The sequence below is a fragment of the Trachemys scripta genome, chromosome 1 (assembly GCF_013100865.1).
Source record: "Trachemys scripta elegans isolate TJP31775 chromosome 1, CAS_Tse_1.0, whole genome shotgun sequence".
NCBI lineage: Eukaryota > Metazoa > Chordata > Testudines > Emydidae > Trachemys > Trachemys scripta.
This window is the reverse complement of record NC_048298.1, coordinates 100,932,333-100,951,804: the sequence shown is the minus strand read 5'-3', so window position 1 is coordinate 100,951,804 and position 19,472 is coordinate 100,932,333. Positions and strand designations below refer to the sequence as shown.

The window sequence follows — 19,472 nt, the reverse complement described above, 5'->3', positions numbered from 1 at the left end:
CTCAGAGCACAAGAAGGGGGAGGTGCGCATGTGCAGTCCAGGCACTTATGATGAAGATCTCCTGTCCCAGGTGCAGGGGGCGCTGCCACACCTACACAGGAGGGACACATAGGGGGACGCATTTTGAAGAACCTCAATTACTGCACAGGGTGAGTAACCGTCTCATCCCAATAAAATTCATTTTATGAATGGACAATGTGCCATTTGGTATGAGGTTCTTTTTGATCTTTTGCCTTTTTATGGATCAGTATTTTTAAGACTTGGAGAGATTCACATTCTTCATGTATAAAGCTCATTCTGTCATTGTTGTGACAACAAAAATGTACTTTTAGAAAAACAAGAACAGTATTTGAACAGAAACCTTTCATGCCAAGTTTCAGTGCTAAACTAATTTGTACAATTTGCTGGACAGAGGTACTTTTGTGGTACTATGAGTGTTGTAGCATGCATTAAACTGATCTGTTTCACAATCAGAACTTTAAAATCATTGATTGCTCTCCTAAACAGAGCTCTCAACTGTACTGTATCATTGTGACGGGGTTCCCGGGGTGCAACCTGAACTGTGGGACCGCTGAGCCCTCTGTCCCACCAACCTGGGGTATCCCTCTCACACTGTGATGCTGTTGACAAGCTACAAACCTCTGGCAGGTACTGCACTTACACAGACATCCACAGGCAGGGACACACCCAACAGTTACATGAATGCTTCTCCCAGCCACTCATGAACCAACAATAGAGAAGCTCCAGTCAATTCCCCCCCGCTTTCCAGCCTTGCACCCCCGAACTGTACTTGTCTTGCCCTGGTCAGAAGCCTGACCAATGTAAGTTCATTAACCAGTCCACACCTCCCTCAATGTGGACAGGACACGCACTAGCCTTGGTAATGTGAGCTGAGATTTCCCAACCAAAACGCACTGTTTTAGGTAAAATATTAAACATGTTTATTAACTACAGAAAGATAGATTATAAGTAGTAAGCGTAGAGATCAAAGTTGGTTACCTAAGAAATAAAATAAATTTGCAGTCTAAGTTCTATAAACTAGACAGGACTTGAATCAAGCAGTGTGTCACCCTGATAGATAGTACAAACAGGTAACAGATCTTCAATACACAGGCTTGGAATTCTCCTCCAGCCCGGAACCCCCTCACCTGTTCAAAGTCTTCGTCCTCCAAGCATGTTTCCAGGTGTTGAGTTGTGGGGGCAGTGAAGCCAAGTCATGTGACTCCCCCTCTTTATAATTTCTTCCAGTTTGCTGGAAAGATCTATCCTCATGGGGTGGGGGTCCTCCCCCATTGGTCAAGCATTCTCCATTGTTTACGTGCTCTCTGAGAAATCTCCATTGTATACAGTTCCTGGGATAGTGGATTCTCTTTAATGAGCCATCTGCACGTCAGGCTACTCCATTGTTGTACCTGAAAGGTTGGTTGTGGGTGTTCCCAACCTCACAACATACCTCAGTAACATACACATAGCAAAACTTAATAAACAATGATAGCACATACAGTCCAACAGATATTAATGTTCAACAAATTAAGACTTTTTAAATGATATCTCACAAGGCATACTTTGTACGAAACATATCATAATTATATGATAGTGGTGAATATGGGGGTTTCAGGGTGCTGCATTGAGGTACAGGTTGCCACAGTCATGCAATACATTTGCTTGCAGCTGGTTATGGCAGGTTCCCTTCACAAGGGATAGCTGGTGGGTGGAGATGCTTCTGCCGCACCTTTTGGGACCCCCTGCTCTTTTCCTCTACACTTCCGTAGCTCAAAGAGCAGAGAGCATCCTGGCAAAGAAGAAACAGAGCTGCCTTGAAGCTGAAAGGAGTTTTCAGATAGGGAAGAGGAAAAACCCAATGGCTGGGCCCACACCTTATTCATGGGAGGAGGGAGCAGAAAAAGCACAGCAGCTCCAGGCCAAATCTGCTCCTTTCTTCCCCATGAAGGTGTTGGCCTAGTAGCCACCTCCGTCCTCACCCATTCTATCTGTAATGGGGGTGGGGAGGTAGGAGGAATAAAACCGGATGAGTCTTTCTAGCCAGCTCTCCTTTCATCATAGGCAGCTCTGCTACAGGCAAGAGAGTGAAAGGAAAGGTTGAGTGGCAGCCTCCAGTAGCTGTAGCAGCCTTTGGGAGTCTTTGCACCCCAGCAGCAGCAGCAGCCACCATCCTAAAGGGAAGAGGAGGGTCTCACTGCAGGGGAGACCGCATTAATATTGTGTGTACGCATGTATGTGTAGCATTGATTGGGATTATGGCAGAGATTTGGGGTGGCATAAGGCAGTTGGCTTGAATTGCGTGAATTTTATATGGGTGAGGAGGAGCTGCATGAATTTAATTGAGGCATTTTATACTGACACTGTCCATCCACGCCACTCTTCTTGTAGCCCCAAATGGTAAAAACGTGGAACACCTGTGTGGTGTTGAACTAGAATCTAAAGATTGTTTCAGCATAAATTGTCAGAAAGGATGTTTTTTCTAAACCAGTTGTGCAATCTGTTATATGCTGCTCCCCCTGGTCCTAAGTAACCTGTAACACATTGCAAAACTCATGTAATTGTTTCACGCAGTAAGAAGCTATCCTTGAAAACAGACTTTGTACTTGAAAACATTTCTTATGGTTTGATGTACATAAACATATAGAGTACTACATTTCAGTTTGTTGCATGTTTTGTTGGTAGTGTAATACTGGCAGGCTTATTAAAGGTTGAGAGGTATGTATCGGATTTGTGGTTTTACATTGCAATATGCTTATAAACTGAAATCTCTGTCCTTTTTAGAACTGCGGGAAGATGGTTTCCAGCCCCAGAACTTCTTAGTCCAAGGAGTGAAGGCTTTACTTAGTGCTTTAAAGTTATGGATGAAAAAAGAAGTAAGTGCAAGTGGATTTGTTTATTTGTTGTTTTAGTGAATTGTTTCTAATTTTAAAACTACATGAAAGTCTGAGTCCTTTTAGAGTGTATTGCCATTTTGTAGATCTTTCATCCATTTGTAAGTATTGGAAAACTTGCTAGAAATTACGGATGGATGGTTTGGGGGAAAGCTGTTTGAGATAGTTTTATATGCCACTATCAGTTGTTATAGACCAATTACTATATTTAAGTCTTGGGATTGCATTTAATCCTGCTTTCTCTTTCCAGTGTATGATAAGAGTTAGATGGCAATCACATGAAGTTTCCCCATGTGAAATTATTATTGCGTGTTGGCAAAATATACTTTGTGTGTCCACTGATATCACTTCTACACTGCAGAGATGATCAGAATTTGGCAGAAATGTATTCTGATTTAGAATTTGCTTTTGTTTGCCTCCACATTTTGCACATATGGTGCACAGTAACTTAGACCTAATAGCCTTTAAAAGCTTATCTACAGAAGTAGCTCCTTGTAGGTGCTCTAAAGCAGATTAAACCATCCAGAAATGAATATGGGGAGACCCTGAATACATTAGTACACTAGGAACCCATCTGGAAAAAAAGTATTATATTTGTTAGCCCGACCTCTTGCAAAGTTACTCTGTGTGGGGGAGGAAAGATTAATGAGATCTTGTTTTCCCTCCCTTTTCTGAATGATTTGATTCCTCCCCCCCCCCCCCCCAAATTTCGTTGAAACAAGGAGCTCTGAAGGCCAAATTATTGAGCAGTAAAGGGAGAAGGAAAAACACAGTACCATAAACCAAAGAGATTCTGAAACCACCCCCCTCCTCCCCCAAAGAAAACAGTACTGCTTTTGTGGGAAGATTTGGGGTTCAACATGTTGTTCTCCATTCCCCCCTCCCTCCACTATGGTTATTGATCTGATCTACAAACTTGGCTGAAAGCTCAAGAGGGGACACCTTTGGCTTCAGGGCCATTCATCCGTGCTTCTGTGAAACTAATCACTGCATATCCATCTCCTCTCAGGCTTTTCTTTGAACATTCACAGTAAGCTAAAAACTGGAAGCAGTTCAAATTGTAATTTTGCACAGAAAGCATGTGTGTTTTTTTTGTTGTTTTTTGGGGGGGGGGTTGAGTGCCCTCTGTGTATTCCCACTTGTGGGATATAGCAGCTTTGGAATTTTTCTAGTGAGCAGTGTCAGTTGGGGCCATTTTCCCCTTCCCTCCCTCACCCCCCACAAAGGATTCAACGGGTATAAAAGGGAAAGGGAATGGCCACACTCATCCTTCAGTTCCCTTTTAACCACCAAAGGTGTAGTGAGATTGAATCATATGCAATATCATTGATGTGTTTCTTATCTGTTTTGTGCTTTTTGGTTCTGCCTTTTGTGGGCTATTGTCTTTTTTTGTTAAATTAACAGTACAGGTTTCTTCAGTTTGAAGAATAAAGAAGAAATGCTACCCATCGGGCCCAGGTATTACCTGGATGACCTGCAGGAGCCAGAGTGCTGCCTCATACTCCCTTTCTAACAAGGGAGGCTCTTGAGACTGTCTGGTTGTGATCAAGTTCAGCATTGACTTTGAACATCCGCTAGCCTTAAGAGGCTCTGTGTCCAGCGTAAGCAACATCCATCTCCCCAGTCTTATCTGAATGAGCCCAGCACTGAGGTCTCCAGGTCAACCTAATTCATTGCCCGGGTTCTAGCATCCTCAATATTGAGGTTGAGGTCCACAGGTCCCGTCAGGTTGATTGAATTTCATGCTGACACCATTGGTATGATATCTCTTGAAATACTAGGAAACAACAATAAATCAGTTAATTAATAAACTTTGGCAGCCGCTCCTGGAATCTCATTGCCTTAGCACCGGAGGTCTGTGTTCCAATCAGATTAGGTCCTCTTGTGGTGGCACAGCTGGTGCTTTAGTCCTAGAACCTATTCTGTTATGGTACCAGGAAGACCTTGGACTTTGTCTCCTATGCATAAACTAAGGATAATCTGCTTTGGGCACAGATACCTCAGCAGTCTTCTCCTATTTTAAATTTACCTGTACCTGAGTACTCAGATAGCAACAATGCCCAATGGGAAGGCACTCAACTTCTTAATCTCAGTTGGGAACCCTAGATATATAGTACCAGTTCTTCAGAATTGCTAGTGAATAATGTTGTTCTTCAGCCACAGCAAACAAAGATTGCTACTTATAAGGTGACATTTAGGTTGTATCACCTTTTTCCATGGGACAAATTCCAGCTCTTTATCAGTCCAACTAGCCGCAAATGTCCATGAGATGCTTCCTTTTAAAACTGTGCTTTAAAAAATACCGGAGAACCTTGCTATGCTGACTTCATCTATCTTAGATGTCAAAGTATTTGTGTGTCTCCAAACTTTGGTCCACTGACAAGTTCTTTAACAGTGTAACTGGATGATATCTTTACCCAGACCACGCATATGGCCTCCAGAAGACTGGAGCCACGATTCACTGATGCTGCTTACTCCTGAGTCACTTATGTCTCAGATCACTGAAGATACAGAAAGTGAAGTAACACATGCTCATCAGAGAATTCCTTTCTCACATCCCTTACCATTTACAGTAATATTTCCAGATGGTAGACTTGAGACCTTCACCTTGTTATCCAGCCTTTTTAAGGAGTATGGACTCTGGTGGAGGTGAAAGCTCCACATTAAGGTTCTGGAATTGAATGACATTTGTCTAGCATGAAAGTATTCCTCCCTTTAATCAAGACCATAGACTCATTGACCAAAACCACAAATGTCGTCTTTAGGTCTCAGTCTGCTATTATGTATTGTGTAGAGTATGACCGGACTAGACTTCTTTGTTACCAAGGAGAATATCCATTATCTCCTGTTCTGCTAGAGAGGTCACTTCAGGGTCAAACAACACCATGTTCCTGACAAACTCCCTTTTTCTTCGATTGGAATTGAGAATTCCTCTGTTCCATTTCATATAGATCTGCCAGAGCATACACACTTAGAACATAGAGGATTTAGAAAGAAGAAATTGAGAGAGGCAGCCAAAAAGAATGAGAGTCTGAAGAAGGTAGAAAAAGATGTTAGGCTGAAACGGGTCATTTCTGCAGCCCTGAAAGATGCAAATGGTGAAAGGACATCGTAAAGGAACAAAATATGTGCAAAATTCAACAATGATCTCTAGTTCTCACATGTCCGTGTCCAGTGTACACCATCAAGGTAGCAGGCTTCAGAAGAAGTTTGCGAAGTTGTGGGAAGAAATTGAATATGCAGTTCGTAACATAAAGAGAGGAAAGGATCCCAGGAGTGGATGATATTTGGCTGGAATATCTCAAAGCAGGGGAAGATACTCTCTTCAAAGTGTTGGCGCAATGGTTCACCATCGACATCAATAGTAAGTGTGTTCCAGGTGCATGGAAGAAATCAAAAACAATACTATCAATGAAGAAAGGCGATCCAGAAGAATTTGAGCAACTACTGTTCAATCACATTCCTCTCACAAGTGTATAATGTCTTCACCCGCGCCATACTCAGTTGGATTAAGAAGGATCTTGAAATGCATGAAAGCAGAGAACAAGCTGGTTTCCACTCAGGGTATTCGACAGTTGATCACATCCACTCAGTTTGGCAGCTCATCAAAAAAATGCAAGGAATACAAATTACCATTGTGTCTTGCATTTGTCAACTACAAAAGGCATTTGACACGATGGAGATTAACGCTGTACAAAACATGCTCAACAAAATCTGAATCGACCTGAGGTACATTGACCTGCTGGAAAAAATTAACTGCAGTTGTTTGACAGAGAACATTATTCAATGTCCTATGCATTATTATTATACGTAGAGGAGTCAGACAAGATGACAGTGTCACTGAAGCTGTTTGCAGCAGTACTGGAGTCGCTGTTCAAGAAGGAATTGGAATTGATGGAGAACAGTTAACACATTTTCTCTTCACTGATGACTGTAATATTGGCAAAGGACACAGCAGAACTGGAGAACAAATTGCAGCACCTGCAAACACTTTTTCATGATATTGGGTTGGAAATGAACATATGGAACACTAAGTGGATGCGGAATGAGCATTGTGCAGCAGGAATCATCACTGTAAACAAGAAAGTAATTGAGGAGGTTGACAAATATATTTACCTGGGTCAGCAGATGACCAGACAACTTGTTTGAAGGGGAATGCAGTAGGAGAAGACAGGCGGGGTAGCCAAGTTTCAACAAAAGCAGAGGAAGAAAAATTTGCTGTCACCCAGAGATCAGTGGAAAGGTGAATGTATAAGATATGGCTCTGTGATCACATATTGAATGAGGCGATCAGAAGGCGTACAGAGATGACTGATATAGTGCAGGCGATGTATAACACAGAGTGGAGATGGGCGGTCAGGTAGTCCACAGGCAAGACAATAGGTAAACAAACTGCATCAGTGACTGGATCCCCAGAGACCACAAGCAACGGCTGGGCATACCGAAAATGCGCTGGGCCGATCCCATGACAAAAGTCTTTGGCCAGAAATGGAAAGAATGTGCTCGCAACAAAACAGAATGGTGTGGTGTTGACTTGTGCTCGTGGAGGGACAGACGAGGACAAACCGGACAAAGGTGATTCCATATCTTACTGCACTCATCACTGTTGTATCTGAGTATGTTCCAATAGTGTATTAAGCAAGATGACCAATGTCACATGTTGTTTATTCTCTTATCCTCTCCAGGGGGAGAAGTATATGCAAGGGCTTGTCTTGTTTTGGTAAGGTTTTTTAAAATATACATGTTGGTATGTATATTAGAGAAGAAAAGGTCAAAGAAATGTGCCTTGCACTTGGAGTGGAAGGTGGGAAGATGTGCGATGGTCTTTAGTTCCTGGGGGAATTCATTCTGGTTTTTTGGATTGGTCCCTGGGAAAGTTGTCTCCTGCACAGATGAGATTTGCCTTTATTGTGTAGAATTCCATTGCACCAGAGGAACAAAGTTGTCCTCAGTCTTGATCCTGGAGCTTTAGGCAGTCTTTTAGATATCCTGGGCTCAGACCATGGAGTACCTTGAAGATGACGATCAAGACCTTAAATTCAGTTCACTGTTCTATGGGAAACCAGTGTAGGGAGCAGAGGTCAGGTTTGACGTGCTCACAGTAGCGTGTATTGTTAAAAAGATGTGCTGCAGCGTTCTAATTGGAGCTTCCGAAGTGCTGAAGGCTTCATGCTCAGATATATTGGCATGTTTATTCCATTTGAGAGTTGACAAAGGTGTGAATAACTGAGGCCAGGTCCTCATCCGCCAGGATGGGAAGGGGTCTGCTAGCCAACTGGAGATGATAAAAAGAGCTACTCACGGTACTGCTGTGTGAGAGTCTAGTGTCTCCAAGAATCCCAGAGTAATCCTAAACTACAGATTGAATTGACCAATTGTGGATGTGTGCCTTCAGTCAAAGGAGACTTCACTGTGGGTATGTACTCTTTAGTATGTTTTCATCTGCCCACCAGCATCATCCATTTCTTCCTCGGGTTCAGCTTCGGCCAGCTATTCATCTGTGAGCTCATCTCATCTATGCACTGGGTCATCTTGATGGTGGTAAGGTGGTTATATGTAGTGAAGGATAGGTAGAGCTGTGTATCATCTGCATATTGCTGGCCCTTGAGTCCATACGTCTGACCAGTTCACTTAGTGGCTGCATAGAAATGTTGAAAAGGATTGGAGGGTGAAATTGTGGTCATTTTCAATATTAGCTTGACCTGCTGTCTACAGCTGATGCTGGTGTGGTGTTTTTTTGTTTTTTTGGTTTTTTTTTTTTGGTAGATTTGCAATCCTTGTTTACCTAGAAGGCCTCAGCCCACTTTTCTAGGGAGGTTGTATTCCTTGCTAAACTCCAAGTGGGAATATGCAGAGGCCACTCAAAGAAGAAAGAGGTTACTTCCAGTAACTGTTCTTTGAATATTACCTCTGCATATTAATACTTACCACCCATCTTTCCCTCTTCTTTGAAGTCTCAGGTCTGGTTCTGCACTTAAGTTTTGCTGACATAGATTTGTTGATTAGGAGTGTGAAACAAATCACACCCTGGCCTGACAAAGCTATGCCAGCAAAAGCTCTAGTGTAGATGCAGTTATACTGGCAAAGAAGTCCGTTTGCTGGTATAGCTTATTTTGTTCAGGGAATTGGTATAAGCTATACCACCAAATGAACTCTTGCTGGTATATACTGTCTCCACTACTAGGGTTTGCTGATTTAACTATACTGGCAAATACTTTCTAGTGTAGACAAGGCCTCAGGTAAATAAATGTGAAATTAGGGAAGGAACTGAAGGGCATTTGGGGCCACTCCTCTTTTGAATCATCTGGGGGGATAGGGACGGAAGGCGTAAGTAGCCCCAATGTGCATTGCTTGCTCGAAGAACAACAGTTACTGGTAAGTAATCTCACAGCAGTCAATTTAATATTTTCCATAAAATCAATTATGATATTAATACAGCTTTAACATTACAGCTATGTATTACATCATCTGTTAAAGGAGAGCCTGCTCTTTCCAACTATCAAAAGAAAACTAGATTCTCAAAAAGGTGCCAGAAATATAAAATCAATACAGGCTGATGGCTGATTGTTCTATACAGTGTGTTTCATAAGGAAAGAAGGCCTTAGTTCTCAACTAAGGTGGTCTCTGATTTCATCCCAGTCATTCTGTATACTTGTGCTTTTTCCTATATTTGGATCTTTGGAGAAGTTAGGTTATATAGTTTAGATCAGTGGTTCTCAAACTTTTGTACTTGACCCCTTTCACATAGCAAGCCTCTGAGTGCACCCTCCCATATAAATTAAAAACACTTTGTTAGAAATTTAACACCAATATAAATGCTGGAGGCAAAGCGGGGTTTAGGGTGGAGGCTGACAGCTCGCGACCCCTATGTAATAACCTCATGACATGACCCCCCGAGGGGTCCCAACCCTCAGTTTGAGAACCCCTGGTTTAGATGTTAAGCAAATTCTCAGTTAATGAGCTAGAACTAAGCCTTCATGTACTACTTATACTGACTGAAGATAAATCTATGGGGAGAAACCCATCTATGCACATATATTGTCTAAATGGATTAAAGTGAACACACACTATTATGGCCTTGTAGGCTTTTCAGTACCATAAGGTCTTGGATCATGCTCTACCAGGTTTAAAATAGGCTCCATCACTGAAATGTACAAGGATGCTGCCTGGAGATCAATTCATGCATTTACTCAGCATTGCTTTTGATTTGGCTTTTAGATCTGAGGCCTAATTCAGATTAGTGTTGTGACCTTAATGTAACTGAATTCTCTTCAGACCCCACCTGCTTTTAACATAGTTACTATTAGGAATCTCCCCAAGTAGGGTTCCATACTGACCATACTCAAAGGAGAAAGAGAAGTTGTTTCCAGTAGAAGTAGTCAGTTAAATAGATCGTCAGTGTGGCTTCCTGTCCCCACTTCTTTAGATTCTTTGCTAAGGATTCTGAGAAAATGGAAAGAGCTGAGGGATAGTTGATGTTGCACTCCCTTAAATATCCTTGAGACCAAACATGCAGTGCTACTTTCTAGAGTTCTGACTGGATTCCCCTGCATGTATATTCATTCATACTGTCAATCTACTCTAACTATTACTAGTAAGTACTCTGGCTTAATTTGAATAGATTTTCTTTGGATCTAGGCTTTTCATAGTTTCATCTACTTTATAGTAGTCTACTATATAGACTTGATTTTTATCTTAGTATAATTTATTTTATCTTTTTCCACTCTTCACGTACAGCTTGTAACAGAACATGCCTTTGAAATTCCTGACAATGTTAGGCCTGGGCATCTCATTAAAGAACTCTCTAAAGTGATTCGCTCTGTAGAGGTAAGACTAGAAGACATTACTGAACTGCACTGTGTTTCTCTTATATCTTTGAATTATTGTAAAAACTGTCATATTTACAAAAAGAGGGTACTTGATCACTTTGAGCTTATAGCTTGACGGTAGTTGCAACTTTAGGGTCATTGTTTTCTGCAGTGTCACTTATTTATCGTCCTTGCCATTTATTTTTGAAAGTAGAAGGCCAGGTGGAAAATTTTTGGAGGTTGACTGACTACCAGTATTTCTGATTAACCAAAAACATAGCAATTTTTAAGTTGGATAATCTTTATTCTAAAATTGGAAAACTTAAATCTTTTCAAAAGCAAATGAAAACTTCTAAGAGATCTAGTTTTTAAATATTTTTTTTTTTTTAGCTTGTGCTGTTGTAGGATTATACATTGAGAGCCCTTAGATTCTTAGATCTTAGTATTTTGTCTCCTTTCTTCTCCCCTTGTCTGTCCTTTTTCTTTTGAACATTTTCTGCTCTTTTGTCTGGTGTATCACCATCTTTTCTTTTTCTTTTATTTTTTCTTCTCTGTATTTTGTATTGGGCATATTATGCACTTTACTACTAAGAGTCCTTCAATGATTAGGATTCCTAGTCTTTGCAATGAGCATAGTTCTGTGATGAGAGCAGTGCTGGAAACTGAGGAGAGTAGTGGTCTGCTGAGTGTAGTGAGTATATGCTCTGTACTTCCTTTTTGTAAACAGTGGTTAAGGCAGCAGAGTTGTCATAGCAATTTTTGTCAAAAATCACAGTAAAAGTAAATGTAGTAAAAGTCATCGGATTTAGGAGGAAATGATGTATAAAATCACAGGAATGCTATTTAAAGGGGGAGTGCTGCGGGGATGATTGGGTTGGATCAGGGGCACACAGAAAAATCATGGTATCTGAAATTTTTACCACTGTTACAAATATACTGCCCTAACAATTGTATGCGGTGGTGGTGGTGATTATACTGTGGTAGCACCTAAAGGCCCTAATTAGGAGAGGGGTCTCCTGCTAGATGCTGTACAGATCCATCAGAAAACACAGGACCTCCCAAAAAGACCTACACTTTTGTTTCTTTTTATGATTGATTATTCATTTATGTGAATGGGAAACCCTAATTAAATGTGTGGACTTGTCCCTGACAGACCCCTCTGAAATATTTGTTTTCAATTAAAGGAGGAGAACAGCAAACCAGTTAAAACTCAGGGAATTCTTGGTGTGTGCCCAGTTTCCTCACATGAAGCAACCTCTCCTCACCATTCCAGAAGAAAAGTGAGGAAACTGCGAGATCATACGATCAAAGTTCCTTCTAATCTGGATATCCTGGAGCTCCACACAAGGGAGGTACTCAAAAGGCTGGAGATGTCTCCATGGGAGGAGGCAAGTATTACATTTCATGGACATAAAAGACAAAAACTAGAATGTATAAAAAGTTTAAGCCATATATTAAGATGAGAAAAACAGCATAAGAAATTGGATAAAAAATGTAATATAATGCCACTGTATAAATTAGGTAACTCTCACCTAAATTATTGTGAGAGATCTGGCCATCCTATCTCAAAAAGGATATAGGAAAACATAGGAGATTGAGAAGATAAAAATAATAATGGCATAAATTACTTCTAAAACAGTGAAAATATTGGGAATATTTAGTTCAGATAGGAGAGGTTGAGAGAGTATGTTAGAAGTATGCAAAACAGTGAATGTCATAGAGAAAAGTGAACTGGATGCTCTTATTTGCTGTTTTCTCATAATACAAGATCAAGAGTCATTCCATTAAACTGAAAGGCAACAAGTTAAATTTAATTTTTGTATACAAAATAATTAACCTGTGAAACTCATTGCCACAAGATGTAATTCAAAAAGAGCCTAGAAGGATTCAAAAATATTTCTCCATTCATATGGATATTGAGGACATAGTTTTTCAACTAATGTAATTGTGTATTTTCTAAAAGGGATGTAAACACTCCTGTTTCAGAGGATAAGCCATTCTTGGAGTTAGGAAGAAAGTTCAATTTATGGGCAGGTTACTGGGCATTGTGGGATTTTTCCACTGGCAGAGACTAGCTAGTGGGTGTGATGTTTTGGGGTCCACCCAGACCAGTAAAGGGTGCTGTCATTCCCTGTTGTGTAACTTTGGGGGCCTTTGGGCTGGTTCAGTTCCCTGACACAAGTATGGCCTTAAACATAAGGTCTCATCGTGGTTCTCACCAGCCTAGTTACTCTTTGCTGAGTGACACCAACCTTCCAATTCCAGGTCTCCCCAAGTACATCTTCCCCAAGTTCTTAGTTACCAGATACTCAGACCATTCTCCTTTGGTGTGTCACACCCAAGGCATGAAGCCAGCCCCCCTCCTCTCCCTCCCTCCCACCCCCCCGTTATTAGCTTACTTTGGCATATACATGCTCCACACCAATTGCACACTAGAGAGCTGCTTGGGGTAAAAACAAACAAAAAGTTTATTTAATAGAAAAAACGCAGATTCAAAGATGAAATAGTAAGGAAAGCAAACATGCAAGTTACATAGAAAATAAACAGAGATGCAAGTTCAGGCTTTACGCTTTCATATTCGATAAAATCTTTTTTCTAATAATAGTTACCGATGTCTTAAAAGTTTCCCAGCATAGATCCTAGCTACAGGAGGGATCCAGCGTTCATGGACAGTCTCCCACAAAAAGACATTCCTCCAAGTTCTGGATGCTCTTTAGTTCAAACCTCTTCCATTTTAAGAGTTTGCAGGGTTTTTTCCTTTAGTCACTATAGATATTCAAAATGTGGAAATTTTCCTTCTTTCTTAGTTTCCGAAGACTGGGGTTTTCTTTTCGGTTTTAAGCTGTTCTCATTTGCTATGATGGTTCCTCATTATTTTTTCCTGGACTGGATGATGGCTTGAAGTCAGGCGCATCTGTTTGGGGAGGTTGCCCCCCTCTGCCTGATGGGAGGTATTGCTGAAGTTGCACCACAGTTAGTTTCAATTTTCCACGTTATCCCCCCCCCACTGCCTTCATAACCATAATCTGTATACGTAGCTCATAATGACTGTTTAGTTCAGTGCATTACAAGCTTTCATAAAAGATCTTACTTGATAAACTCTTATAGTAAAATAGCATAGTATATAATCATTTGGTTTAACTGTTTAGTTTGTTGGGTTTTAAACCTTTTTGTCCTCCCCTTAGAGTGTCTGGACCTGATTGTCACAGTGGGTTAGGTAGTAGTTGCCATACCAGTTGCCCACTTAACCTTTGGTTTGCATCACCCTGTTGCTGTTCCTATTATTTGAGAACAAAGATAACTTCTAGAGGGAGCAGTCTTCAACATACTTGTCTGGAAGGATGTTTGTTGGCATATAGCAATGGAGGGTGGTCACAATAAGCAGAAAAAATCCAAAGGTGAGGGAATGAAATCCAGCAATTTTGTATTGCTTATATGCAAACCTGTTCTATCCAAGCCACTTCAGCCATTGATAGCCAGCTTCAGCTTTCCTCTGCTGGCTATCAGAAATATTCACTATGATCTTTTGGGGAGAAATGCTGCTGTGGATTGCAGAGAAAAGAAATTTGTGTAAACTCTTGTCATTTGAGGAAATAATAAACTGTCCTGCTTTTGATTCTTTAGGACATAGCAAACTCTAAACTGAATGGAAGATTTAACAAGCCCTTTCAGCCATCTTCTACAGTACCTGAATGGAGAACAAAGGACAATGATCTACGCCTCCTGCTTTCAAATGGAAGAATCATCAGGTATAAAAAGTTACTTATGGATCACTTGTTCCCAGTCATTTTGGATTGGCGCACTCTCATTTTTGACAGAGTTCTTCCCTTCTACTTCTGGTAGCTTGTGTCTTCCCTCACACTTACCATAAGGCTTCATGCTGAAAGCAGAGTGGAGAAGGGTCCAGTAGCACCTCTGTGCTGCTAGGGAAGCAAAGAAGTACTAGGATGGTGGGAGGGAAAGAAAAAAGAAGGTATCTTGCATGTGCATTTAGGTTGTATTAAATTCAATTATTTGATTAAACTTCAAATTGTAAATATTTTTAAATCCACAGATTTGTTAGAAGGATAAAGTAAATACTTTATAAACAAAAAATGCTCATCAGAAATACCATAGGGTCAAATTTAATATGTTCAGAGTCCAGGTTCCAGGAGGAACATGAAATGTACTAATAAATCTTCCCAAAACATGCTGACACAATTATGATACACAAAAAAGGAAGTAAAATGTAGAACCATGTGGCTGTTGCTGCAGAGGGAATGCAGTGGGAAAAAGTTTGGTAAAAGGAGAAGAAAAGGACAGACAGTGTGAGAATGAGAAACTTGCCTCTAAGAGAATATTGCAAATAATAAAGAATGTGAATAACTATTTTATGTAGGACTCTGTAAATAATATACAATTCAGTAAATAATGCTTGTAATATTTTAATTTCTTGTGAGATAGAGATGAGCGACGACCATTTACAGATCGAAGTCTTTACACGGCAGACAGTGAGGATGAGGATGACAGGACAAGGTCAAAAAAGACAAAGACTATTAAGATGGAAGACCAGAGCTCAGGATTGGACGGACAAGGGACTGCAGATGCCCAGAAACCACTGAACAGTAAGCTTGTTTTTGCTGGAACTAAACAATTCCGCATCCTTTATGACCAGAACAAAGTCCACTTTTACTGTGAACCTTGTCTGTGGAACTTTGTACCAACCAACTGGAATATGGCTTTTCACCAAATGGTTCTTGTTTTAGGTACATTTGGCTGTGTGTGTGATATGTAGGTATGTAGATAATTATGAACCAGAAACTGGTGCCTCCATTGTTTAAGATTTGAGTTGAGCTTTTCACTTACAGCAGGAATTCAATCTCTTTGTTACTTATGGAAAAATACAGGGTTATCCTTCCTAAAATTACAGCACTTACTCTGAGTAAAGAATAAATTTTCTGAGAATTTTCAAGTAAATCTGGTAAATAATTTGAGTAAAAATTAATTTGAAAATGGGTCCTTTAAGAAATGTAGCCCGCAGTGTCTGACTTAATTGAATAATAGACTTTTTGAACTTCCCTTATAGTTAAAACTCACTGAGATTTTGTGCATAGGCTGCAGTTGAAGAATTTAAGGCTTATGGTAATTTTTTGCTATTATTCTTCATAACTGAAGTTTTATGCAGAAGCTAAAGAATAACCTCATGCAGAGAATTCCATGAAGAAACTGCGTCTTTAAAAGAGCTGCCATCTTCCATTGTTCTCAATGGGGCTAAGGCCACAGTTTGTCCTTAGCAAAGATTGGCCACTATCTCCATTCACCTGTTCTTCAGAATGCTCCCTTCTGCCTCTTGACAACATAAGGAGCCATCATCTTCCTTGGGGGCAGATTGGCTTCATTTTCACAGGGGGCCATGGTGGCAATTTTGAAAGAGGACAGTTCTTTGTGTGTTTCTCTGAAGAAGATTTATGCACCAGTTTCTGCTGACAGATAAATTTTCAGTTATTTTTTTTTTTAACTTTTTATATCTTCAATATGTTTTCAAAAGCTATCCATTGCACCAGATTTACTCAATGGATAGAGCAGGAGGGAGGGGTCAAGTAGGGTATATGTGGATGTATGTATGCGCATGAAAGTTGTAAGTGGTGCAACAGGGAGGGGGAAACTGCGGCAGGTCTGCGCCGGGGAATGTGGAGGACAGGTAGGGAGGGAATAATTTGCGATGTGTGCAGGGGAATATAGAAAGTTGCAACAGGCATGGAGAATTTGCAAGACAGAAGGTATATCCCAATTTCCTTCTCCCTCCTATCTGCTTTGCACTGCTCTGGCAAAACAAAGTAGTGGTAAAACTGGCTGGTGTGCTCTGGCTGCTTATAGGAACTGCCATACTGGATCAGACCTGAAATCTATGTAGTCAAGTATCCTATTTCCAACAGTGGCTAGCACCGAAAGCTTCCAAGGAAGATGTAAGAACCCCACAGTAGGCAAATGTAGGATATGTCCCCCACGTTGGGTCTCGTAATTAAAGATTGCCTTAAGCCCTTAAGCATGAGGTTTAATATCCATTCTAAAATTTGTTCTAGCATTAACAATGATAATTCTGGATATTTTTGTTACCCAAACGTCTGATCCCTTCTTGGCCTCAATGGTTTCCTATGGCAGTGCGTTCTATAGTTCAAGTACATGTTGTCAGGGCTGCCGAGAGCTGGTTCGGGCCCTGGTGAAAATTTTTTTTTCGGGCCCCCTAGCAAGGGCGGACTGGCTAAACAGGGCTGACGAGGGGGGGGAAGCCGGGCCCCGGTAATTTGTACCAGCTTCCCCCCCCTCGTCGGCCCTGCATGTTATGTGATAAAGTATTTCCTTTTATTTGCTACCTTTTTAATTTTATCAAATGTCCCCTTGTTCTTGTGTTGAGACAGGGAGAACAGAAGCTCCTGATCTATCTTCTCTAGACCATTCATTATTTTCATCCCCTTTCTGAAGAGTCTGAGTCTCTTCATATGAATTTTTCCATGCCCCAAATGTTCATAGACTCATAGACTTTAAGGTCAGAAGGGACCATTATGATCATCTAGTCTGACCTCCCGCATGATGCAGGCCATAAAGCTGTACCAACCCCTTTCCCTTGCCATCCTTCTCTGAATCCCCTTTAATTCTTCAATATCCTTTTAGAAATGGGCTTACTAGTACTATGTACGGTATTCTGGATGAGGCTGTACCATAGATTTTATATAATGGTATTATAATTTGCCATATTGTTCTCCATCACATTCCTTATCCTAACACTTAGTTTACTGTTTTTCATGGTAGTTGCACATTAAGCAGAAGTCTTAATTGAGCTGTCTATAGTGATACCCAGGTCCCTTTCCTGAGTTGATAGTTAGAACCTTATAAGGTGTATGTCTTCCCACCGACCCCCCATGTGCATTACTTCACTATTATCAACATAAAAATTCATTTGCCATTTTTGTTGCCCATTCACCTAGCTTTGTAAAGACTGAAATCCTCTTTCGTCTTGACTAACCTAAACTGTGTTCATATCTGCAAATCATTTAAAAAAAATCACATGGCAATAGTCTCCTTGAGATTCTTATTTAGTTTTAGTGTATGAAACTTTTAATTAGAAACAACAAGGAAATTCCAAGACACAAACTGTTAAGATGTAGTTCAGATTGAGACTACACATCAGTAATTTGGGGTAAAGGCATCTAGAGAGAGGGGGCTCTCTTAAAAGGAAAGTGGCTTCACTAAATAGCATAACATAAGATTTTATAGATTGTTTTTTGGACATTTGCGGGGGCTTTTGAAACCAGATGTTGAAAACTAAATACATGTGATTATTGTTTTTGAAGGCGAATGTGATATGATAGACTTAAGAACTAATTTTGTCCTTTTATTTCCAGTGTTCTTTGAAAGTGTGAAATCAGAACTCAGGAATGGATCCTCAGAGTACTCTGATATTTCTGATTCAGAAGAGTCTGAGCCTGATTGCACTACCCAGGTAAATGCTAGAGAAGGAAACAGGAGTTGGTCAAATGAAAATCAAAATAGTATTTATTTATATTCATGTATTTAAATCTCTGAGTATATGTACAAAACAATTTTAAAAATCCATTCATGCACAAATTGGGCCAATATCTAAAACTAAAAACTATCGCAAATTTGCTCCTGTACCTAAATCTCTCTCTCACTCCAATACTGGAGTGTCACTGTCACTGTCACGATTTCTTGAGTGAAGATCTTTGAGAGTTGGACCACAAAGGGGATTGTGTAGGATAATAGGGAAACCAAAGTGTATACGCCATGAGCTCTAGTGAGGAAGGTATGTGACAGCCTCTTTCACATCCCATTCCAGATATTGATCTTGCAGGGAAAGTGTTGTGTGATTTGGGGCAGGTGGCTTGTTATCCCATCCTGGTAAAAAGGTAGGGTTACCATATTTAACAAATAAAAAAAGAGGACCCTCCACGGGGTCCTGGCCCCGCCCATTTCCCAGCCCCAGCCCCGCCCTAACTCTGCCCCCTCCTCCCTCCCAGCCACGCGAAAAGGGCTGCCCGAGCGCTACCAGCTTCACAGTTTGCCAGGCAGCCCCCGGACCCTGCGCCCCCGGCCGGCGCTTCCCCAGCGCAGCTGGAGCCCGGGAGGGGAAGCGCCCAGCTGGGGGCGCAGGGTCTGGAGGCTGCCTGGCAAACCGTGAAGCCGGTAGCGCTTGGGCTTCAGGCAGCCCCTATGCCTCCGGACCCTGCGCCCCCGGCTGGTCACTTCCCCTCCCGGACTCCGGCGGCGCAGGGTCCGGAGGCATGGGGGCTGCCCAAAGCCCGTAGCGCTCGGGCAGCTCGGCTCTTAAACAGAGCCGAAGAGTCAGGGGAGGAGCAGAGCAGCCGCGGGAGGGGAAGTGCCTGGCCGGCATTTTCCCGGACATGTTTGGCTTTTTGGCAATTCCCCCCGGATGGGGGTTTGATTGCCGAAAAGCCGGACATGTCCGGGAAAAACCGGACGTATGGTAACCCTAAAAAAGGAGATGGAGGTGACTGTAGGGAGGATCTGGAATATGTTCTGAGCAGTCCTGAGGAAGGAAGTGCAGAACAAGCTAAGCCTGTAGAAAAGGCTTAAGTTTAGCTGCTTTGATTTCTTTGATGATAAAGCCAAAGCTCAAGAATGGGGATATGAGTTTTGACTCTACACTTTTTTTAAAACAGGTGGGGAAAGTACCTACTCTCATGCCCTCAATTGCTTTTGTAAGCATAGTGCTCCTCTGTAGAGACTCTTCTGTAATACACATGTTGTTTTG

The 19,472-nt window shown here is 41.3% G+C and overlaps 1 protein-coding gene across 1 annotated transcript in view; it reads left to right on the top strand.

Moving 5' to 3' along the window:
• The window catches only part of KDM7A (lysine demethylase 7A), a 101,518-nt gene that overhangs the window by 61,528 nt on the left and 20,518 nt on the right, over positions 1 to 19,472 (top strand). Inside the window, exons 10-15 of the mRNA XM_034779258.1 lie at positions 2,785 to 2,876; positions 10,632 to 10,721; positions 11,887 to 12,090; positions 14,327 to 14,451; positions 15,146 to 15,306; positions 18,085 to 18,182. Coding sequence (XP_034635149.1) covers positions 2,785 to 2,876; positions 10,632 to 10,721; positions 11,887 to 12,090; positions 14,327 to 14,451; positions 15,146 to 15,306; positions 18,085 to 18,182 — 770 coding nt within the window. The remainder of the gene's footprint in view (positions 1 to 2,784; positions 2,877 to 10,631; positions 10,722 to 11,886; positions 12,091 to 14,326; positions 14,452 to 15,145; positions 15,307 to 18,084; positions 18,183 to 19,472) is intronic.